This window comes from Emydura macquarii, unplaced genomic scaffold (assembly GCF_026122565.2).
Source record: "Emydura macquarii macquarii isolate MOO-44397 ecotype Brisbane River unplaced genomic scaffold, CSIRO-AGI_Emac_v2 contig_2184, whole genome shotgun sequence".
Lineage (NCBI taxonomy): Eukaryota > Metazoa > Chordata > Testudines > Chelidae > Emydura > Emydura macquarii.
Genome location: NW_027132321.1, coordinates 525852 through 549307, shown reverse-complemented (window position 1 = coordinate 549307; position 23456 = coordinate 525852). Strand labels below are relative to the sequence as shown.

The window sequence follows — 23456 nt, the reverse complement described above, 5'->3', positions numbered from 1 at the left end:
TAATTGAGTGGATTCATGCCTCAGTTTCCAACTTTACATTGCCCTGCCATCTCATTCCACATCAGAATCTCAGCTGCCTTACCTCGAACAAAAGGCCAGAGTGAGGTCAAAGTAACACAGAAGCCTAGTGTTCTTACTCCACATAGTGAGAGCACTTACATATGTCTGGGCCAGCCTCAAGTATAAGCCAACTAAGTAATACCTTGATTCTTAAGGGTCCTGTATCCCATGCAAACTCTGGAACTTGCAGGCCAGTTCCATCTCCCTCTCTATCAGAAGAAAGGCAGCACATTGCCCTATCCTTGGAGCCCTTCAGATCTAGGTCTGTTCGGGCTGGTACTTGGTTGGGTTTCTTGCACATATTTATCCTGTGATGCCCTATAGAGTGGCCCTCTGCCCTACATGTCATTGGCCATCAGAAAGGTTATTTCACTCACCTGTTGCAGAAAGTTGTCAGCACAAAGGTCGACAATCAGTACCTGGGGAAAGAGGAGCAGACATTAACCATTATTATGCCTCGCCCAACTATGCAGCTATAAAGAGAAAAGCACCAGTCAACACCATGCAAGCCACAGATTTTACACAAATGTATCCAGTCTTTAAAAACTATGAAAATTATGGAATTCAGAAAATAAAAGCCTCCGGTCCAGCATGTCATTAAGTGGCTGGCAAATCACCAACTGATTAATTTAACATGTTCACAAAACAAAAGAATTCACAGAATTCTGCCCAGATGGTTGTTAGGCCAGCAGCATCTGAACTACCCCTTGCATTTTCTTTAACATACCCAAGTCTCACCTCTTCTATGGGCAGGTCCTGGAGCTGCAGTAAGGAACAGGAAAGAATGCCAATAAGGAATGGGGTTGGAGAGCAGACAATATCAATCATGGAGGATGGTAGAACAGGTATGTAGGTGTGTTGCCAGGTGAAGGGGTAAAGTGTTGCTACCACAGCATGGCCACATTTAGACAAGGTGCTAGAGGGAGAGAAAATCCATATAATGAATTGTCAGCACATTAAATAGTCAGATCCCAGCTACAGAGTTAAGTGACAAGTGCCCACTACTCAGGGAAAATGTAATTCACATACACCAGGACTGAGAAGGAGCCCAAGGTCTTCATTTATACAGGTACTTATCCATATTCTCCTCTTCAAAGGGAGTGAAGAACAGCAGCAGCATATACAGTTGACAGAAAAAGTCTATCTTGCTAAGTAACATGCTAAATGCTCCTTTGTCTTCTTTTGAAATGCACCATTTAGACTCAATTTCTGATCCAGCTTTTAACAGGTTTGCAGTTAAAACTTGGGTTAAATTCTTATGTGAAGAATAAATTCTCATGTGAAGAATGAAAAAGACAAAGTCTTGACTGTCCATACACATGGGGCTCGGGGCAGCTGGTAGATCCTACATCCACATGCTTAGAGCCTTGAACAACTTGTGCACTCTTAAGTTCTTAACACACACAGGGCCCCAGGCAGCTTGCAAAAAACAGAGAAGCAGCTCTTAAAAGGCAATTGTTTCAGAGAAATACAAAACATTAATTTGTTCAGAAAAAAATGGCCCAGAAGCAGAAGGAAACATTAAACTTCTTAACACAGGAAGATATGTTTGACTCATTTCTCACCTCAGATTATCTGCGACAAATATCACCCTCCTTTCCAGCAGGAGAGAGGCACACACCTTGATCAGATGGCAGACACTAAGGCACTTAAACAAGCACTCAAAATCAACGTGTTCCAGCCGTGAATCCAATGGACGGCAGAGTTCAATGACCTGAAAGCAGAGCAGAGATGCACTGTGAGACTGCAATGCAGAGACAGACCTAGGGATTTGGAAATCTATCTAAAAATGAAATGGACACTAAAGAAGTGGGTTGCAAAGGCTCACAAGGCACTACGTGCTTTTCATCTCACCCTGGGAGAGTGGTGCGAGGTACTGAGCTTACCCTTTCCCCCTAAGTCTTAAGAGTCACTTCTATTGCAGTTTACATTCTTGGCAGCCAATGTGTCTCCAGTGACTTGTGTGGAGACATTAGGAAATAACCCTCACTCTACGAAATCTACAGCCAGCGCTGCACTACAGCACAACTGGTCAAGTGCCACTATGCCAGGCATACAGTCACCTTATACGGACAGCAACCCACATCTGCAGCCAAGTCCTAGTTTCACAGTTACCTCATTTCCTGCTCCTGGCATGAAGCTCTTCACAGTGATAGTGCGTCCAGGAGCAGGGAAAGGAGCCTCCATGACACTGCGCATGAATGGGTGCACCAAGGCTGGGGACATCTCTCGCCTCTTCTCAACCTCATCCAGAATCTGCAGGAAAACAATCTCCCCTTGTTGTTGCAGTGCAAGACAGCACTAGGGGTGAAATATATCCCTAGATGCATGACCACAAATTGCAACCCCAATAATCAGGGTTCTAATTCAGATTTACACCTTAACTCCCACATTGGGGAAGGCTCCTGCACAGGTATGTCACATAGGGTTGCCAAAAGGCAAGCAAAGGGTAGACAATGCATGTTAAAAATCAGCTGGTGACACCATTAAAGGAAGCAAAGAACTTCTCTGTAGGCCCCAGAGTGGTCAACAAATCTCATTACATTGATAAGAAGTCCCATCATGGGAGGGACATGCACACTTCAGGAATAAAACGGCTGTTGGAAATTAATGGCCTGATTTCCAGCAGTGTCAAGTATCTTCAGCTCCCACTGGACTTCAGTTTTGCGACATCCATTTACCCCCTTTCAGAACCTCCTCAGAATATCAGATTCCTCTCAGACAAGTGTATAGCAGTCATAGACATTCAGTTATAGAGCTGTGAAGCCAATCAGAACAGAATCACTGAGATGGAGTCTAACAGGCATTTGCACATCCCATGGGGATGTAACTAGGAATGAGGGGATGACGTGAAGAGAGGAGACACCAAGGCTTGACATTAGGAGCAATTTCCTAATAGTGAGGTGGATTTGGCTGTGGAATGATCTCCCAAATGCTGGGTGACAGGCTCAGTGATGGAGTCATTTAAACTGAGCAAGACAAAGCACTAGATAACATGCAATGTGGAACCAGCCTCCCTGGGACTCAAGCTTGCTATCAGATGCGGCAATGCTATTCGAGGTTGTACTGCAGCAGCTCCGTTATTTCCTGCAGTTCTCAAAAACTGTCAAAAAAGCATTTTATGACCCACAGGTCTGATTATAGTGTGTGGGGTTCAGCTGCTCACTTACCTTGGAGAAGAGGTTGAAGCAGCCAAGGCGGCTCACCATGCAGTACACCTCTGGGAGACGCTTCCCTTTCCCTTCTGGCTACAAGGCAAGGGGAATGCAGAGAGTTGCAGCACAAGGGAAGCAAGGCAGTGAATGCCTGTGCCAGCACTTGAGAGATACTGAAGCCTCCCAACGTATTCAGCCCATGTGACTGGATTCCACACAGTTCTTTCCACTACAGATCCCACTGCACTCAGGTAGAAACTCAAAGGAAATAACTAGGCCCAGGAACTACCTCTTGCCACTCACACCCCATTCATTCTAGGCATTGTGTGCCATGGGGTAGTAACAGCACCATGCACCCTTCCCTCTGCACTGCTGCACCACCCTCTATCTGAGAGGGCTGGTAACCCATGCACCAGCATTAAGAGCAATGCAGTTCACACCTAACCAACAGGCTGTTGCTGATCCACATCCTAGCCAGACTGAAAAGCCCTTTATTCCCATCAATGTGGCAGCATTTCTCACCCGCAGCTGCTTACCAAGAGCTTCTTGCAGTATCCAAACCAGCGGCTGCCATCCTCACCAGTCAGCATGAAGGAAAAGGTTTCACTGGAGAGTTCAAGAGCAGTCAGTCAGCCTACCATGCAATTCACAGAGGTTGGGGGAGGAGGACTCACAAGGGAACAGGTCAATCAAGAGCTGATGTAATGTACAGCAAATGCAACACCCCATTCCCCATGTGCAGTCCTTTGATCTCAATGTGGGAGACCTAGAGGTGGCTGTTCCTTGACTTTGGACTCCATCCCTCCCATACACAGGGGGCTGGGATGCATGTAGGCTGTACAAGATCTCATCAGGCTGCTGTGTCCCCTGCTCCTCCACTCTGCCAAGCACCAATAGTAGCAGCCACTGTGGTCAGGAACTAACCCCAGGACAGTTCTGCAGACTCTACATAAGGTAGTGAGGCACTGTTAGGACTGGGAGTAGCAGAAGTGGGCATGAGTACCCTCCAGCAAGTTCTCCTTTCCTGGGCTTCTCTTCCATTTCATTCAGATTCAACTACAGTGCCTTTAACCCCACCTGGGCTTTTCCCTAAGGACTGGCAGATGCCTACACACCTAGCACTGGCCCCATATCTCATTTACTTCTGTGGGAACCCGGGATACAGTATCTATTCACAACACAAGCCTTTACCTTCTGAGCTCTGATGTTGGAAGCCAGTCTTTGGGATCTGGAAAGCAGAATTTGGGGATGACCTTTAGCCTCTCCTCAGTATCCTTTGACTGCCTGAAGGGATGCTGGGGCTGGGAAAGGTAATACATGCCTGTTATGCAGGGCAGATCTCCCAGGATCACAAAGAACAATGGCAGCAGCATTCACAATAATTGGCGTAGTCTCCACTCTGCAGCCAGGGCTTCTGTGCATCAACCCTCAAAAGCCTGATGCAGGGACTGCAGGAGAATACACTCCAGTTGCACCAAAATTCCAGCTTCCTATCAGACTACTCCATGCAGCACAATGCAGAGCCCCCGGCCTGGCTGACAGATTCAGCCCAGGTCTCTTATGGGTTTGGGACGTGCTTATCTATCATTAGACTGTTTTGATGCTCAACTCCCCAAAAAGAAAACCTAATTCCTGATCCCATGTTTCCAACCGAACAAAGCCTCTTTGGCTACATCCTGTGCCTAATAGGATTACCTGAGGATATAGCTCAGTGGCATTTCCCAGTTTATAATGGAATAAAGCTGGCAGAGCTCCCCCTAGTGATCACTGCATGGTGAGACTATCTGGCTCAGTCCTGCACTTGGGAGAGGATGCCATGATATTAACAGAACAAAAATATCTTCTCAAGGTTACGCTTGTATGTCTGTAATAAGCAGGGATCCCTGCTTGCACAACAAGGAGCGTACATCCCTCCTATGGTCTGTTACAAAAGAGTGTAAGATTTTGTGCATAATTAAGAAATGAGAAGGGCACAAATTCTTTGACATCAAGTATTGTCCAGTCAGCCCAAGTCAAAGTCCCTCAAAGAGAAAAGGAGCACCTCCACCTTCAAAACTGCTCAGGAATGACAGAGTGGGGTTCATTTAGCGCTTCCCTGTGGAACCATTGACTCAGCTACACTTGAAGAAAGATGTTTCCCACAACAGGTCAAATCCCTAAGGAGGAGACAGAAAACTGTACTGTCTTTTCCAAGGAAAGAGTCATGTATGGGAGTCATGCTTTCAATCACTACACCATCCAACAGGAACCTCAACATCACTTATTCAAGGGTCACAAGTTTAGAGATAGATTAGAAAGGTTGGATGGCTGGTCTTCAGAGGATGTCTGTTGCAGACGTTTGCTGGCCCTAGACATACAGTCCATGGAAAAGGGTGACAGGCTGAGTACTCGGAAGCAGTGCCATTTTTAGAGTGAAGGCTAGTCTGTAATCCCAGCATTCAAGGTATAATCAAGTGCTCCGTAATTACTGGTATGATATTTCCTCACAAATCCCAGCATGAAAGACCCTCCTGTGTAAATCCCCTGTTACAGCCAACAAAATACTGTAAATCAGGCAGAGGGTAAAGAGACATTGAGAAAATCATTAGTTTTGTCAGTATCATTATACAGACAGGCAAACAGCCATTGGTGCAGACTGGAACTGATCCCCTTTGAGGTTCAACAGGGAAAGAAGATGCTCTGCCCCTCCACAGAGGCCGTGAAGGTCACAACGGGGAAGAACTCCATCAAATCACATTTTTCACTCCCTTTTAATATGGGGAATTTATCACCGCCATTCAGTTTTACCCTATTGAATTGAGACTGCTCTTTGGGGCTGGCAGTGTTTCTTTCCGTGTTTTGTGACTCATCAAGTATGAGTAACAATAATCCTCTCAACTACATATCAAACTCTTAGCACTCTGGACACAGTAGGCTCCCTTGGAGCCTCACTTGCCCTCTCTGTATGGGTTAAATGGCTGCTCCCTCTATAGAAAGGGCACATTAACTCCCAACAATAACTTTTTTTCATTTTGCAAGAACCAGGAAGACTTCTTTTCTGGGAACTCTGAAAATCCACAGTATCTTGTGGTGTGCTGGTGAGGCAGCCCGCAAAAGAGGAGATGAAATGCAGCTGTATACCCAAAGCTGGGCTGACCTCATCAAGGCTGCTGTTGATACACAGACAAGGAGGGATGTGTTGGCTGATACTGCATAGGAAACACAGTGACTAGATTCCATGGGGTTTCATTCTCTTTTTCCTCCCCACAAAAAAACAAGATGAAAAGCCACGTACACCATATTGAACAAAACTGAGATGAACTGTGGCAGCTACAGGGCCATAAACAAACCAATCAATCAGACTAAGGCTTTCATTCTGCATGTTCAGACCCAAACACATAGCAAAACGTAGCATCAGAGATCCCCCAAACTAGGCGGTGTGACAAGAACTGCAAGACATGCAAAGAGTGATTATTAGTGTAAGGTCTATAGGGAGGCAAATTGTAGTCTGCTCCATGGTCTCACACTGAACAAAGTTTTCAGATGTCATTCTGTCTGTCTAGGCTTTGAGAAGGTCCCTGGCACTGTGGTATCCGAGCACCTTCCATGAGAAGTAAAAACACAAATATCTCTTCTAGCCCTTCCAGCATGGGCTGAGAGGGGGAGAGCAGTTCTCCTTTCATAAAAGGGCTCAGCAACAACATTTTCAATTCCAATGATTTTAGAGGAAACCTAAACCCCTCTTGGCCTTGATTATCTCTCAGCATTAACAATTGCAATAGAAGAACATTACCATATGCTTCCACTCCCCGCCAATCCCACCCACTATACCAGATTCAAGGGATTATCATCCCACTAATGATCGGTTCTTCATGGGTTTCTGACACATCCAGGACACTGGATCAGTATCAGCACACACTGGGATTATTGTGCATAAAACAGAGAATGCGTCTCAAGCCTCATGTATTGGGAAGCAGAATACAGCCTGCCACAACACAAACCCAGCTGTATCCATATTAAAACATTTAGATTGGATAAGGAACTTGATATGTGACTGTTTATAGTGCAGCACAAGAAAGGCCCATGTTAACTGTTGTCCAGGGCTCTGCATAGCAACTTTACCCCTTCTCAGGTTAAAGCCAGAACAGATTTAATAACTGCTCCAAATGACACAAGGTCTGACTACCCATTGAAGTCTGTTCTCCCAGCTCTCTCTCATACTCAAAAGGGGAAAGGAACTGCTGCATGCACCTACAGGATTTAAAGCAGCAAGGTTAACAACTAGAGTAAAAATGTCTTTTCAGACCAGCATTTAAATAATTTTTTCTACCAGCATCCCTCAGGAGACCAGAGAGAAGAGAAAAAACTCAACTTCTAAAAGGCTCCAAAGCCAACAACACGTTCAAGCACAGCAGGTTCAGTAAGAATCAAGTACTCAGTTTTGCCTCTCCCTCTGTGCGTAGCAGGGAAAAAGCCACAAGTCAGAATGTTTTCCCCATGAAAATCTTGAAGCAATATGCATTTTTAATATGGCCAAATGTAAAGTCATACCTCTAGGAACAAAGAATGCAAGCCACACTTACAGGATGGGGCACTCTATCCTGGGAAGCAGGATAGGCTGGCTGCACATTGTGAAAAGGAGTTGGGGTTTATGGTGGATAATCAGCTGAACATGAGCTCTTAGTGTGACACTGGCCAAAAGGGCTCATGTGATCCTTGGATGCAGAAGAACAGGAAAATCTTGCACAGAAATCTAGAGAGGTTATTTTACCTCTTTATTTGGCACAGGTGTGACTGCTGCTGAAATCCTGTGTCCAGTTCTGGAGCCCACAACTCATGAAGGATGTTGATCAATTGGAGAAGGTTTGGGGAAGAGCACAAAGATGATTGAAAGATTGGAATACGTGCCTTATAATTAAAGAGTCAAGGAGCTCAATCTGCTTAGCTTAACAAAGAGAAGGTTACGGGTGACTTGTTCATAGTCTGCAAGTATCTAAATGGGTAACAAATGTATTAACAGAGGGCTTTTCAGTCTCACAGACAAAGATATAACAAGATTCAGTGGCTGTAATTTGAAGCTAGACAATTTCAGACTCAAAATAAGGTGCAAAATTTTAGCAACGAGAGTAATTCATTATTGGAACAATTTACCAAGGGTTGTTGTGGTGGATTCTCCATCACTGGAAATTTTTAAATTAAAATGGGATGTTTTTCTAAAAGATGTGCTGTAGGAATTCAGTGAAGGCCGGTGGCCTATGTTATACAGGAGGTCAGACTAGACGATCACATAGGAAGTATGAAGAAATTCACCCTTTCCAGGAGAAGTATATCTATCCAAGATCCCATTAATATAGTACCCCACAATCTTCACTGTTTTCCTCCTAACACCCTGAGAGGTAGGGAAGTGCTATGATTGGGGAAAATAGAGAGACTGGGTGGCTTACACACAGTCTGTGGCAAAGCCAGAAGGGGAGCCAGCTCTCAAGTCCCACGTTGTTAGCCACTAAACCATTGGGCCATCCTGGCTCTGCTCACCTGCACAAAGCCAGGGAAGAGGGAAATGACGAGAGGGAAAAAGAATTCAACAGATCAAGTTAGAGCTGATAGGACTGGTGCAGACTGAGACATCTGCATGGCACTCACCTTGCTGGGGAACTGCTGTATGACATGGGGGGTGTACGTCATCTCTGATGGCTTCTTCTGCAGGGACACCACGACAAAGAGCTCAAAGAGCTGCTGCTCCTGGAATTCAATCAGATCCCGCTCCAAGGTCTGATAGTGCGGGTTCCTCTTTGAGGTCGACTGCACTTGCAGCAGGCGCTTGTGGCAACCTGAGAGTAAGGAGCAATTCAGTGACAAAAAGCTGGGGTTGTAACTGCAGTCAGCTGAGGCTCTCACAGCGCTTAAAGATGGGGAAGTATCATTATTTGCATTTCACAAGTAGAGGTGAAGGGACTTGCCCAAGGTCACACAGCAGGTGAGTGACAGAACTGGGAATGGATGTCAGGTCCCGACATCAGCTTTGTGCCTCCCTTCCTGCCCAGGACACCCAAGGCTCAGCTCCCACAAGCACACTACACCCAGAGAGGCACAGCAACCTCCCAAGCCCCCTGGCTGGGTGAATTTTATCAGCAGCCCAACTCTTTCAACCCACTGGCTGGTACTTCAGGCAGTTACATAAGAGCAACAACTTCAGTAGCAAAAGGAATTAAAAATGGAGGCAGAGTCCATCTCCTCCCCTCCAGCCCACCCGGTGTATCCCACGCAGTATCATGGCACATGGGATACTCTGGCGTAGCTGGGGGGCTGAGAAGGCCTTGCAGCAAAGGTACTGTGACATATGCTCTCTGGGCTTGTACAATCAGGCTAGACTCACCCAGTGACTCATTTGCTCTATTTTAAGCCAGTCTTCTACCTCCATGCAAACACAGAGGGACGGAGTTTTACCATCAGCCTCAAATTATGGGCTTTTATTCATCATCTACATAAATAAAATAATCCAACTGGTTCCTTGTCACTAGGTACTTCCAGCACATAGATATCACATTTATCAGCAGCTAGATAGGCTCATCTATAGTAAGTTCAGGGCTGCAGGCAAAGTTTTTACCATTCCATTTCCCAACTCTGGGAAGTTGGAGCTCAGATCCCTTCTGACTAATCTGCTCTAGTTGGCACAGCATGGAAAGCCTAGGTCTGAGCCTGTAGTTCTGACTGTCCCCCCCGGTGTCTACATCATGCTGCGGCACCAAACTATCTACTTCTCTGGTGACTCCCTTCCAAACGGGGCATTTCACTACATTGCAAATGTACACAGAGAAAAGGGCATGGTGCTCAATTCTTAGCAACGGAGATGATCTATGGGGGTGAGTTACACCAAAACACACTTTTTACTCAGAATGAGACATCTGTCACTTTAACAGAGGTGAGCCCCTGGTGATTGCCAGGTGAGTGGTATAGCCAGAGGCTAGGAGACATGGCACAGGCTGTCCAACATGAAGATTCTGACCCCTCCAGATGCTCTCATTTCATGGCCACAAGAGGCTGGTTTGACACAAACAGTGGCAGCTTCCTACATTAGCTACAAGAGGCACAAAAACCACAGGAGTGGCTAATCCCATTAGAGCTCTGCCAGCATTAATTAACTATGAGAACAGGACCAGCTACAGTGACTCACTCACTTTTTGTCAGATTCTCTGTCTCACTTTCATTCCCACTGGTTTCACCTGAAACAAGAAACAAGGCTTCCATTTATAGTTGCCATGGGAAGGTGGGTGTCAACCAGGGCTGCAGAAGGGGCTGCATCTGAGACCTCTCTTGGGTCTACATCAGTGGGGGCTGCTTGTTAGCTATCCTGTTCATTACAGCAAAAACAGCCTTTTGCTAATAAGATGATTACAATATAAATCCCAAACATGACAGATGACGTCACATCCCTCACTTGGGTAAAATATTGTCCAGAAATGAAGATTGAGTGGGTAATGAGTTAGCAACACTTCTGGACTGGATACAGTTTATATTCTTTATTTAAAGTTGCTAGGACACCAAAGAGACTTTAGAACCCAAATGTCTCTCCCTAAAGGGACACCTGAAAGCAACATAAGAGCAACAGGTGACCTCACAACAAACAGCTTTAATACCTCAGCTTGGAGCTACCCCAGCTCTGAAGACTCAGACACAGAAAGGTGTCTTCCATATGTAACATTATCAAACTTGGATTAAAGAGATTTACAGGACTTGATTTTCAGAGGGTCTGACCACCCAAAAACTCCAGCTGGAGTCAGTGAAAGATGCAAGAGCTCAGCATCTGGTAAAGTTTGCTCATTCTTTAAGCAGAAGCTGCAGTATGAAGTCCCCATTATGCTGACAGGACTGTGGTACGTGCTGTGAATTAGACATGTCCGTTGTAATATTAGAGTGTGCTATGCAATGAAGAGGAGGGTGCAGGCGTCTCCTACCTTTTGCTGGAGAAGCTTCTTTCCCTGTGTAAGTGAGTAACTTCACCCTCTTCTTCCCGCGTTTAGAATCAAAGATCTCCTGTATTTTTAACACAAACTGGAATCCAAAGAGAAAGAAAATATTAATACAGGCCATTAATAATCTTAATTAATAAGATTACTCCAAAGAGAAAGAAAACATTAACACATGGGAGTCCAGAAAGGAGGCAGTGTCCGTGACACAACAAAGCACAGAAGGCCTTCAGCAGATGCAACCACATTTAGCAAGGGTCCCGCAAATCCTTTTCTAAAGGAATATTGGTCACAATACCGTTAACACAACTCTCTGGATATTGGGCACTCTACAGGTCTAAGGGTTGCAAATAATTACTACAAGAACCATTTAGAGCTATCATAGGGTGCACCATGTAGAAGGAAGGAAACAAGCAGCACTTGCGCTCCAGCAGCAAACTAGCTGCTGTATATCTGGCTTATAAAGCAGACGGCAGAGGCAGCAGGGACCAGGATACAGGGAGGTCTGAGGCTATGAACAAGACAAACCAACCATAAAGGAACTTGCAAAAACATCCTGTAGGATTTGCCTCCACAAAGAATTCAGAATTCTGTGCACCTGCAGGCATCCCAATCCTTTCTGAGCCCAGATAGAGCTCCTCAATGTAGCTTGGCTTAGTTTCCTTTGACTGAACGTAATGTATTGACAATTTCAGACCCAAGCACATTTTCCAAGGCACCGAGTCCTCTATTTGTTAGAGGTGTTAGACAAGGTGCCTGCCCCAAGGCATTTACTTAGCTAAACAGTTATAAAAAACCCAAGCATTTGTATTTTCTACACTCTATCATGCCCAGTGGGGACAGAGTGCTGTGTCTGCCTCACAGGGCACTGGGTGGGCTCAGTCTACAGGGAGAAAAGACCTGAACATTTACACTGCCATAAGTAGATTAAGCAATAGAAAAGAGAAAGGCACCAGCATTGTAACACGCAAGGCAGAAGCTGTTGGATTTTTATTGGTTTTTAAAGTCTTTGTTACTACCAAACCCAGAATGATTTCTGGAAATGAGCACCTCTGGCACTGAAGGCGTTAAGAGACATCTCCACTCCCATTCTAAGGCATTTTGTGCACCAAAGACAGGCAGGACTGGGGGGAGCTCCTTGTTGCTACATGTCAAGAGCCTGCTGGCATCTCTGATTCAGGAGTGGGTTGATTTATTTTTTAAACTCAATGGGGAGGTCAAGTTCTCTCTTGCCCAGTGTTAAGAATCCATAAATGCTCCCAGCAAAGGTAGTAGGGTGGGGCCCCAGACACTGCATAAAAAGACAGTCACTGACGGAACCTGTTCTCTAGTTCAAACCCTCATCTCCAATCAGTGAAGTAGGCCAAGTTCCAGGCTCACCTCGTTTTCTGATCTGCTGCTGATTTTCTGGGGCAGTGGCAGCCATGTTCTGTGAATGCAGGGACTGCAGGACAGGCTACTCCCTTCAGAGGAGCTGCTGCTTCACTTGTGAAGTCTTCCTTCCCTCTCTTACTCTCACTTAGAGGTTTTCTGTTAGTGCCCCTAATTTTGCAGATTTTAGTCACCAATGAGAGCGGCTGGGAGCACTTGAAGCTGCAAGGTTTATTTTATTGCTTGGTAGAATTGGTCGTTTTGGACTGACATTCTTTTCTTGCCTTTTCTGAGTCTCTCTTGCAATCCCATATGAATTCTTTGAGCGCTGAGAAAATAACGTATACTTCCTGCATGTAAATTGCTCCAAGATCTTTTGAATAGGTTTGGGGTTTTGGGAAGGATTCCCCCCAGCCCTGAAAAAGGTCACTTGCTACCATGCAACTTTCATAGTTTTGACATCATGCCCCTATCCACAGGCAGGGTGTTTACAATAACCTCTTATGCACAAAAAGTGGTATTAATACTTAACATTTCTATAGCACTTTGCAGGCAGCTCACTCCACCTCACAGTCCCCTATCAACTGACACCCAAGACCTTCCCAGTATCACTCAGGAATCCTGTGCTCAAACCACTAAACAATGGTGCCTCTCCACAGTAGCTACAATTTTTCTTCCATCCCATGTTGGAAATTGTTTTATTATTGTAGCATTGTTCAGGATAGCTGGATATTGAGTTGGGGTGTTTTTGTTTTAATAAATACAAACTTTTGGAAATATTCCAAACAGATACAGGCAAGAATGGTAGCAAAGTTTGACTTCTCCAACATGATGGTGGAATTAAATCCCTTTCTTGCTTCTGAACTCAAAGGAGTGTGTCCCCTTACTCATGCAGGAGGAAGCAGCAGGAAGAATTATATCCAAGTGTTATGAAACAGGCTCATTCCTAACCAACTGTTCAGCTTTTAAACCATGAAATAGTGCAAGTGTACTTTTATTAACAGGAATATAGCCCAATGGACCAAATAACTGAGCAACAAGCCCCCACAACAGAGCCAAGCTTACTCCAGGCCTTACCAACCAAACAGAACAACAGCTTCCTTTGAAAGAGCTACTCAGTTTAATGGAATGGACATGAGTCACATTGACTTGTACAGAAAAACTGGCCACAATTGTTCCCTGATCTCTATACAGTACTTGTTTGTCTATAGATTGTAAGTTCCTCAGAGCTTGGACTGTCCTTGAGTATGAGGAAAGTGCCCGGCACATAGTGGGCGCTAGCGCAACAGATCTAAAGCCACATGAACACTCAGCACACGCCTATCCTGCAAACTGATATTGATGCCCCAATCAAACCCCAGTGCTCCCTCTGACACAGGGCTAGGAAGAACTCACACTCGCTCTACCACTCTGCACTGACATGCTGATGCTCCAGTTCATCCGTGTCAGAGTGCAGTTGTCATGGGGTTTGCAGACTCATGCTGTCAGGATGGTCACCAAGCAGGAGTGACAGTCAGGACTCCTGGGTTCTATTCCCCATTCTATCACCTAATTTCTCTGTGATCTCGGGCAAGCCATTTCTCCTCCGTGTCTCCATTTGTCCACTTCTAAAGCAGAGATAAGCAGCACTCATCTGTGCAGGTAAAGAGGCTCCATGACCATTTACAAAGTGCTCTGAACATGCTAGAGAACATGGTGTTACTGTCACAAATGCCACGCAGGAAGCAGGAATTCACACATGAGCAGAATGCTCAACCTCTTACCCAGGGAAGGTTCTTCCTTTTCCAGCTAGCAGCCTGTCCAGCTTGGAAAAGTTTCCACTCTGTCAATGTGATGGGGAGGGTTGTGTCCTTCACTAGCTTCCCACGCAGACCGGCTCGAGTGGTTTTGAGCTCCAGGGTCTTGCGACTGAGGAAGGCAGGCTTGGGAGGGAGCTGGGAACAGATAAGACAAGACCCCTAAGATATGAATGAGGCATATTTTGTTAGGGAGTAAAAACCCTTGTTAGCCAGGCCTGGGAAGCCGCTACAGAGGTTGCGCTTCCTATCCCTCAAGCATATTAACACCTATTGCAGCAACTCCAGACCCCTTTTCAGCTGCAAAGATGACATGGGCCCTGGAGGTTAGTGGGTGTTTCAGCAGGAAAGGAACCTGGAGATGCAGAGATCTAACCCTGCTCATCACATGATGGTGATACGGACACAGAGTGAGCGATGTTGTAAAAAGGATCCTGACCTACCCCCCAGACCTTGTGAATGTCTAAAGCACTCTGAGGATGGGAAGTGCCCAGCCTTGGTATGCAGCTTGTAGGGAAAATATGAACCCTAAATCACACAGCATCTCAGCTCCCACCCCTTGGTCCCTGTCAGACCTAGCATTTCATTCACAAACAGCTCAAGCTGCCCAGGCCCAAATGTGGGACACAGCATATGACAGACTTGGGAGGGACACACATTCATGCTGGGAACAGGAAGCACTGTAGGATCTCCTGTCTGACCTCAGAGTCACAGCTCTTTACTGCGGATGTAAATAATTTTCAACAATAAAAACCAGGCAAGACTGAAGACATGTGAAACGTAGTAACTCCCGGTCTGAGAGGGGATTGTGAGAGGGATGTACTGAAGCTCACCTTCATTCACCTCATGGCCCAGTGCTTCTGTCCAAGGAATTTTATTTTATTTTTACATGCACTAAACTTCCCCAAGCACACAGGTGAGTGTCCAGCTTTGTGGGTATTTACAACCCCTGACTGCAGGGAGTAATTCCAGTTTTGTATGAGCTTCCTAAGACATGTTCTTTCTAGATCCCAACCCTGACCCCTATGGAATCAGGACAGGAGCGGGGTATGCCCCATGGACGTTGAACATAGCCAGCTTGGGACACTCACTCTCACCTTGCCAGGCTTGAAGGTATTCTTTGTGGGTGGCAGCTTCCAAGCTGATGGGACCCTCCACAATGGCAAAGGCAACTCTTTGATATCTTCATACAGATCCTCTTTAGCAGGATCTGGAAATAACAGGTAAGACAACTCATGAAATGGGGGGTAAAATGCCACCCCCCCCCCATCACCAAAAAATACAGCCAAGCAGTACTAATGCCTGTAATACAGCCTGCTGTGAGTGTTCGGAGACAGACTATCCTCCAGTGATGCTGCAAGATGACCAGGGGGCTCCCAAAGTCCTTTCAATTCCAGTATCGGAGTGTGGGAATCCTGCACAGGAACTGCACTAAATCACATCTACCTTCTGCTGCAGCACCTCAGATATCAGCACCTCTAAATGGTGACGGATTCTTTGAGCACGTTTATATAAAGCACTGGTCAGCATCTAAGGGAAAGCTGCCAGTGAATTCAGCTCAGTTGTCCTATTCCAGGTGCTTGTGTTTAGCCCTCCTTCCATCCCAGCCAGCGACCATACAGGGGGAAAGCCCAAACAGCTACAGACCTGAACAGGCCCCTCCCCACCCCTGCTAATGTCCCCAACAGAGCACAGACACGTACAGATGATGTCCTCATAGATGTTGTCCTCTGACTGTGTGTAGTAGAGTCTCGATCCTGAACTGCTATTCAGCTCCTCATGGAGCTTGTGGGAGCTGGTGGCTGCCACCCGATTGCGGAAGCCCTGGATGTCTTCAAACTCAAAGGATTTCCTGAAAGCAGAGCAGAACATTTTCTAGTGGTTTCTTCTCAAGACAGATGCAAGTCATGAGGAAGGAGCAATCTAGGCTGCCTGCCAAACTCACAAGACCCACAACCCTAGCCAACACACCAGGGCCCCAAAACCATGCCAATGACTTACTGGTTTCCTGCCAATCCAACCATGTTTGTTTCCCTGGAAGAGTTTGTAGGCCTATAAACAGGACTGGAGGCTTTAACTATGAATAGATTAATCTGGGCCAACTGCACTCCCAGTGGTACCTGCCCAGAGACAGCAATACTGAACCCCCATCCACGTCAGCCAGCCAAGGGCAGGAACCCAGAGTGCTGTCTGGACAAAGGGACCCTGCTTCCTGCACCCTTCCCTCTGCGGTGTGCCCAGATCTCTGCCGGTGCAGTCCCCAGCACTCTGGCCTGCAGGCAGAGCAGGGGGCTACAACTGACAGACATTCTGGGTTCCTGGACCAGTCCATTTGTCTTTAAACTGCATCTGTCTGAAAGGACAGTCTTTCCTGGAAGATGCCTAAAGTCATTCTGCAGACTAATTCCCACACTTGGCTTCCTTTGCTCTTTGACAAACACCACACTGGCAACCTGAGAAGGAACAAGTGGGCAGAATTCAGTTTTTATTTCTGATCATTTTGACAGATAATATTGATGTTTATTTGAAGCATTTTTTAAAATGTTTATCAATTTAAATTTTCATAGTTGCAGGAAATTATGGGAGGGGAAGACAGAATTATTTAATGACAGCAGACATTGAAATTCAAAAAGTTAAAGTTTTATAACTTTAAAACACAAATTGTCAATATCGGATGTCAAAATATACCAAGTAAATATCCATAACCTAAACTAATAATTGCTCAAGCAGCATTTTTCCTACTTTGCCCATCTGTACATTTTGATGATTATCAATGGCAGTATTCTTTTGGTGGTATGCTCATTGGGTATGGCGATATCAACATTTATTGACATCAGTCTAATCCTTCCAAGTCTAGGTATGAATTGGGCTTTGATGTGGAATGGCTCTGGAACAATCATCATAAGCATTTGGGGGGTAGGCAGCGGGAAGACGACATAGGCCATAAAAACCCAGAGGTTTTGCAGCAAATGTTCAGGACGCTGGAAAGCACTGAAGGATCCAAGAGCTCCAGCCCTCTGCCCCTCCACACAATGCTTACCCCACTTATGCTACACCTCAGCACCGTAGACATCTGCAGACTAGCAGAGCCAACACAAATGATATGTTGAGTTACTTGTCTAACGCTGAGACCCACATCCGAGTGGGCAGCCCAGCCCAGCCCAGCCTACTGATATGGTGGTTCTGTGATGAATGGCCCCAAATTCCAGGCAACTAAGGGATCAATCCGGAGTAATGTCTGACCCAAGTAGCAACAGTGCTCCTCAGTGGAGAAGACAATGTTTGGGGAATTTAGCCTTTTTCCTTGAGACAGTACTAGTGACACAGGCAGCCTCTCTGTGCACAGGGGTAACTGCACTGCACAGGGTGGGGAGGGGGTATTTTAACCAGGACATATCCCCTCCCTACCCTTCTAAAGAAGGTCCATTGACAGAGCTATCATCACTACCCCGGATTTTAAGGTCTTGCCTGAAAGTGCAATTCATGTGAGGCCTTTAGAAATGAAGTCATTCTCATGGGTTACTCAGTGACCGGACTGGGGAGAGGGACTTGCTCAGCAGAGGCTGAGGAGGCAGGTGCTCCACACATACAAGAGCAAATAAGAATTAAGCCACTTACCTCTTGGATCTCCCTCTGATCTTCCTGTTTGCCCCACACAGCTCAGGATCGTGGGAGGTGGAGGGTGCTGGGGAGTCACTACACTGGCCTTCCAGGGGCTTTTCTCTACCACAGCTGGCATCAGTGCAGCTGACCTGGTCCCTTTCTGACAGATAGCGGAAAGTCCTGCGGGGCTTAGGGGGAGGGATGGCAGCAGGCCCTGCTTCCTGTCCCTTGGCATCCGAGTAAACGTTTCGGACGCTCCTTTCTGTCACATTCAGAGGTTCCACCCTCCCAGCATGTACGTCTCGCTCTGTTGAGCCACAGCTCTCTCTTTTCCTTTTCAGCTCCAAGGGTACCGCTATGACCTTGTCAGGAGGAACGGCATCTATTTTCTTCCACAGCTCTCGTGAGGTGTAGAAGTTCCCTGGTGGCAGTGTCTGCTCTGGGTCCAGGAGGCCTCCTCGCCAGTCTCTGTTCTCCTCAGCCCGGGAAATCGGGCAGCATGTGTGCACTTTGGGTCTGAGGATCTCCGAGGTGTCGCAATCGCCATCTCTCTTGCTGTCACCCTCACTCTGAGAATGGCTCCTGCCATTTTCCCTGAAGTCCAGGCCCAAGCTCTTTGTATTTGCTAGCCCTGCCTTCCCGCCGTTCACACAATCCCGGGGCTTTACCTTAGATGGAGCCTCACAGCCATGGTCGTACTGTACCCCAAAGTCCTTCGGCTGCTGTCTATCCTCACTGCAGTCCCCTCTAGTCTTCCCCTCCCACTGAGAGATCTTCTGTTTGATATTCCGGCAGTGACTGCGGGAAAGCGTTTGCACGGCACACCGAGAAAAGCCACCATCCGTGGCTCCTGTTGGGTGCATGGCAGGAGCCTGAATCCTCACAAATGCCCCATTGCGGGCACTGCCTAGTCCTTCATGTGCTACATGCACAGCAAGACGGTGTAGGTTCCTAGTGCACCTGCTAGTCTCCAATCAAGGAGCAGAACACAGACAATCCCTTTTGGACACCAGCCCTGCAGGGAGCAAATCCTAATTCAGCCCTGGGAGGGGGTGGAGAAGGGTCGGGGGGGAGAGAGAGAACATCCATCAGGCTGGCTCCAAGGAAGAAGGCACCAACCCACCCCAACAAAGAAGCATTCAGCTGCAAACATGAGGGTACAGTAGCAATTTTTCTCCTAGTGCTGACCCTCCTCACCAGGTGCTCTAGATTTGTCTCCCACAACTTACCCCACTCCTGAAAATATCTTCCCCCACCCAAACACAGATTTTAAAAAACCTGCTGTAGGAAGTGCAAGGCTCGCTGATTTTCCCCAGCAAGGTAGGGCATGCTAAGAGATGGGATTCCCACTCTTGCTACCAGACAGACTGCTCCCACTGTCTGGGAAACATGCTGGTTGTTTTGCAGTTCTCTGCGCTCTTGGCATTTCCCATGCTGCTAACACTGGTGCAGCAGCACTGGCTGGAGCACCCAAGTGGGATGAGGTGCCACTTTTTCATGACCTGTCGTCTAACCCTGCTTGAAGCAGGTAGCAAAGATGCCAAAGGCATCTTGTCTGAGCTGCAGCTCGCACCAGGGGAGCTGTGCTGGTGAGGGAAGATGCTAGACAGCGCTCGGTCCAGCACCAGGGGCCCCCAGCTGCAGTCTGCAGCAAGCCAGTAACAGCCCTGCATCAGAGTTTGCTGCTGTTTGATGGAGGATAGCTAAAACTCCCATTCAACTGCAGATAGGCCCAGGGATTGGCAATAGGACACCTCCCTCCGGATGTGCCCCGCCTGCCTCCAGCCAGGGCAGGAACCTATTAACATTCCACCTGCCCACCCCTGACCTAGATCTGCCACAGCGAGACGCCAGGTCTAAAGGAAGTGGCATGGTGGCTTGCTGTGTCTTTGGAGGGAGTGCAGTGCCGTGTGGTGCTGCTCAGTCACCTCCAGTTCTGCCCAACCACCCTTGGCATAGTATATCTGCTCAGGGACCCAGAGAACAGGCCAGTCAGAGACCAGCACCCACGGACATTAACTGGCTGACATAGTTCAGGACAGAAATCCTGACCACAGACAAAAGTAAAAGGTGGCCTGAGTGGTTCCAGCAGGAAAAGCAGATGGGACTGAAATGCAGGCAGTAGGGCACAAGCCAGGCCGGGTTTTACGTTCCCAGCATACAGATCTGCACAGACATTTCCTGGGCAAAGGCTCCAGCCTCAGTGCCTGGGAAGAGCTCGTCAGCCTTATGCCCATACCCTCATTTTACTCTATAGAGTGGGTCTGGCTCAAACCCTTCCCCATCTCTTCTCCCACCTGGACAGAGGAGTCTCTAGGATCAGCTCCACCCACTGTCTGCCTGCCCAGGTAACTACCCTGTACCTATTCCTGGGGGATCTGGGCCCCGAGGAGGGGAAGCCCGTGCTGCAGGGGCCTCTCCTGGCACAGATGGCACCGACACAAAGGCTGACATTCAGATCACATTCAGCAAAGCACATGGGAGAGCACCCACCCCCCCACACTCCTCTGCCCATCATCCATCATGGCAGTGCTAATGCAGCACAGGCACTCTCCTCTCCTGGGCATCAGCAGGGTGGGCATGAAGACTCAACAGGCAGTGTCTCCTGCAGCAGCAGGCTGACAGTGAGCTGCAAAGGGAGGGGGAGGCAGGGGACTAGCAAACAGAAACCTCATCACCTGCCCCCTGCCCAAGGTGTTGAGGGCTGGATGAGAGCACAGCATGCACGGCAGTGCAAACCAGGGCGTTCTAGACTCAGCTCACCATTGCACCTACATACCCTCAGCCAGACACCCCCCCACACACACACGGGCCTGTATCAGCCCCTGCCCAGTGCCACAGCCCACTGCCATCCCTCTGGGCACTGAGCCCACTCACCCCTGGTACCACTGTACCATGCTCCCCAGCTGCCAGCCCTTCCCTTGCCTGGCCTCTCTCGGTCAGAGCCTTGGCAAGAATCCTTCTCTCAGCCCCAATGCACAGGGGCTATAAATAGGCACTGTCTCCAAACATCCTGAGCCAGAAGCCATCCTTCCTCCATCCCTGTCTGCACGACTTCGACTAGCAGGCAGGAAAGGGCTCCTCCCATCAGTGGCCACGGCTGCCACACAGCGATACCAGCCCTTGCTAGAGCTCACAGAAAATCAGTCTTGAGGCCACCAGGAGCAGGGGAGCCCAGAGCCTGGCTCAGAAGACAGGGAGGGCAGCAGCAGAGAGAGACTGGGGCAAGTTTCCAGCCACCCTTTGCCAGAACAGCCCTTTACTCTCTGCTCCCGCCTCCCGACACTACACCATGAGCCCATCAAAACGCAGGTAGCAGACACCTATGAGCCAGGCCTCAGCAGGAAACCTGCCAGTCCATGCCTGAGCCAGCCCAGACCCGGCAAGGGCAGCAATAACTGGAGCAGATGGAGCTGTACACGAAGCTGCACTGCACACAGAGGAGAGAGACTCTTGAAAGCCAGAGACCTCACTCAGATCAGCCAACAGGAGCAACCGCACAAGCACCAAGGCATCAGACCTCCTGGGGAAGGAACCTGGAGAATACGAATCCAGCATCCTATCCAGTGGCCGATCCGGGAAAGTGACGGTCTCAGCAGCAGAACAAGAGCCAGCACCCAGCCATCCCCAAATCCCGAGGAGGAGAGTCTGCTCCATCGGGGTCTGACACCTGCTGTGCAGGGAGAGCAGAGCGCAGTGCAGCAGAGACCCTCACGCAGCAAGACTCACAGCAAGGCCCAGAGGGTAGCAGCTGAAATCACTCCCGCTGTCAGAGCTGCTCCTCAGAGCTCCCAGAACACAGGCCAGAGAGCCACTCAGCACAGGGAACAATGGGCCATTCACGGGGCAGAGTGCCCCTCAGGCTAAAGTTCTGCATCCCTCTGCCCAGCCCTCCCTGCGTAACAGCTCCGCATGCAGGGCATGCATGGCAATGGGCTGCTGGGGGGTGGAGGGGCAAGGGGGGGCCACGAGGCGCCTCAGTTATTCCCCTGAAGCACAGACTGTCAGTTTTCACTTCCTAATCCTGCCAGCCATTCCGCTGCCCACCAGGAGGGAGCAAGGTGTCCTGAAGAAGCCTGATCTGCAGGGCAAAGTGCCATATACTGCAGTATAAATCACAACACAACAAGCCAGACTGGGTCCATCCCCAGCACATGCACAGGGCTCTCTTCCCAAGAAGGTCAAGTCTGTTGTCTGAAAGTGTGAGTAGTAACAACAGCCCCTCCACACCTCCTTGCCTGGGGAAGCTACAGAAAGACTGGAGGTTGAGATGCCAGAGTGGGATAAGCGTGCACTTCATTACAAACAGGGGTGGTTAGGCATGGTCCAAATGGCCCACACAAGACCATAGATTACACCAATGGACTGTCCCTCTACCACAATGTATGTCAGCACTGATCATGCATGTTTAACTCCTGAGCTCAGTGAAGGAGCCTGCGTCCCCACAGTTGCACTGGAAGCCACCTTAGTCCCTCCCTAACATATCTAGATTCACAGTTACTTAGATGCTGGGTCCTGGGTAACTCAGCAGCAGAACGCTAGCCCAGCCAGGTCTCACTGTACCATCCCACTGGGGTCCAGGCCCTGGAAAATTAGCTTCTGCATTCAAAACACTGTAGCATTTATGGCAAGTTAAAGGAATTCACAAGCAAGAAGTTCTACTGAAACACCACAAAGGCTGTGACACGAACCATCATGCTGAGACAGTGCCACGAAGCCAGAAAGCACTGGGCACCCTGCAACTGTGGGTATTTTGGCCTGCACGGGCATTCTCCAGCTGTCATCAGAACCCAGGCACTAACAAGAGCTGTGTGTGAGCACACCCCACCCCACCCCACCTCCGGGTACCCAGACCCACCTCAGAGCCAGCCTGAAAAGGCTTGAGTTGTTCACCTGGCTGTGGACAGCTCACCCAGTGATGAGAGACAGGGGAAACAGGTGTGGGGGAGAGGGTCTGTGCCTCTGCTCAGGAAAGGGGATTTCCAGTGGGATCTCTGATCTCCCCTTTTATGGTTAGCAAAAGTAAGGGACACAACGAGACCCAAACACAGTGTGCGCTCATCACCTAGAGGAAGCAGCAGGTCTAGTTCTTCAGCATCACAAACCTATTTCCTTCCTACTTCCCAAGCTCCACTGCCAAGTACACAGGTAACAAATTAAACTGATTCATGGATCTCCTCCCCCTGGGCACACATCTGTCCTTATCATCCCAGTCAGGACCAAGGACCCAGCAAAAATCCATGCACAGTTTACGGCAGCTAAAGTTCTGTTCAGCTCGCAAGGATTTCAGCGCATCTGACCATCGCCTAATGATTTCCAACCAGAGCACACAGGAGAGAGAGCTCCTGGGAAGAGGAATCAGCCCACACAAGCAAAAGGCAGGGCAGCTAGAACACGGAGAAAAGAGCATCCAACCAAGGACTACACTGAGTGCACAGCACTGCCAGTTCTGGCCATTTATCACAGAACTCAAGCTATCAACGATATTTGGTAGCATCAGAGGATGATGAGAAGCAGCCCAGCCC

General features: G+C 48.2%; 1 protein-coding gene across 7 annotated transcripts in view; it reads right to left on the bottom strand.

Moving 5' to 3' along the window:
- DENND2C (DENN domain containing 2C) overlaps window positions 1–23456 on the bottom strand; it is a 49958-nt gene that overhangs the window by 6744 nt on the left and 19758 nt on the right. For 5 of the 7 annotated variants that reach the window (XM_067558749.1, XM_067558748.1, XM_067558751.1 and 2 more), the window contains 14 exons: window positions 17947–18973; window positions 16032–16180; window positions 15420–15538; window positions 14296–14466; window positions 11150–11246; window positions 10373–10417; window positions 8838–9025; window positions 4407–4516; window positions 3752–3821; window positions 3231–3308; window positions 2176–2316; window positions 1626–1774; window positions 799–976; window positions 438–479 (listed from right to left, as the gene is read on the bottom strand). In XM_067558749.1, the coding sequence (XP_067414850.1) occupies window positions 438–479; window positions 799–976; window positions 1626–1774; window positions 2176–2316; window positions 3231–3308; window positions 3752–3821; window positions 4407–4516; window positions 8838–9025; window positions 10373–10417; window positions 11150–11246; window positions 14296–14466; window positions 15420–15538; window positions 16032–16180; window positions 17947–18794 (2385 nt within the window). In that variant the 5' untranslated portion in view covers window positions 18795–18973. The remainder of the gene's footprint in view (window positions 1–437; window positions 480–798; window positions 977–1625; window positions 1775–2175; window positions 2317–3230; window positions 3309–3751; window positions 3822–4406; window positions 4517–8837; window positions 9026–10372; window positions 10418–11149; window positions 11247–14295; window positions 14467–15419; window positions 15539–16031; window positions 16181–17946; window positions 18974–23456) is intronic. The other 2 variants (XM_067558750.1, XM_067558752.1) reach the window with 1 other exon arrangement.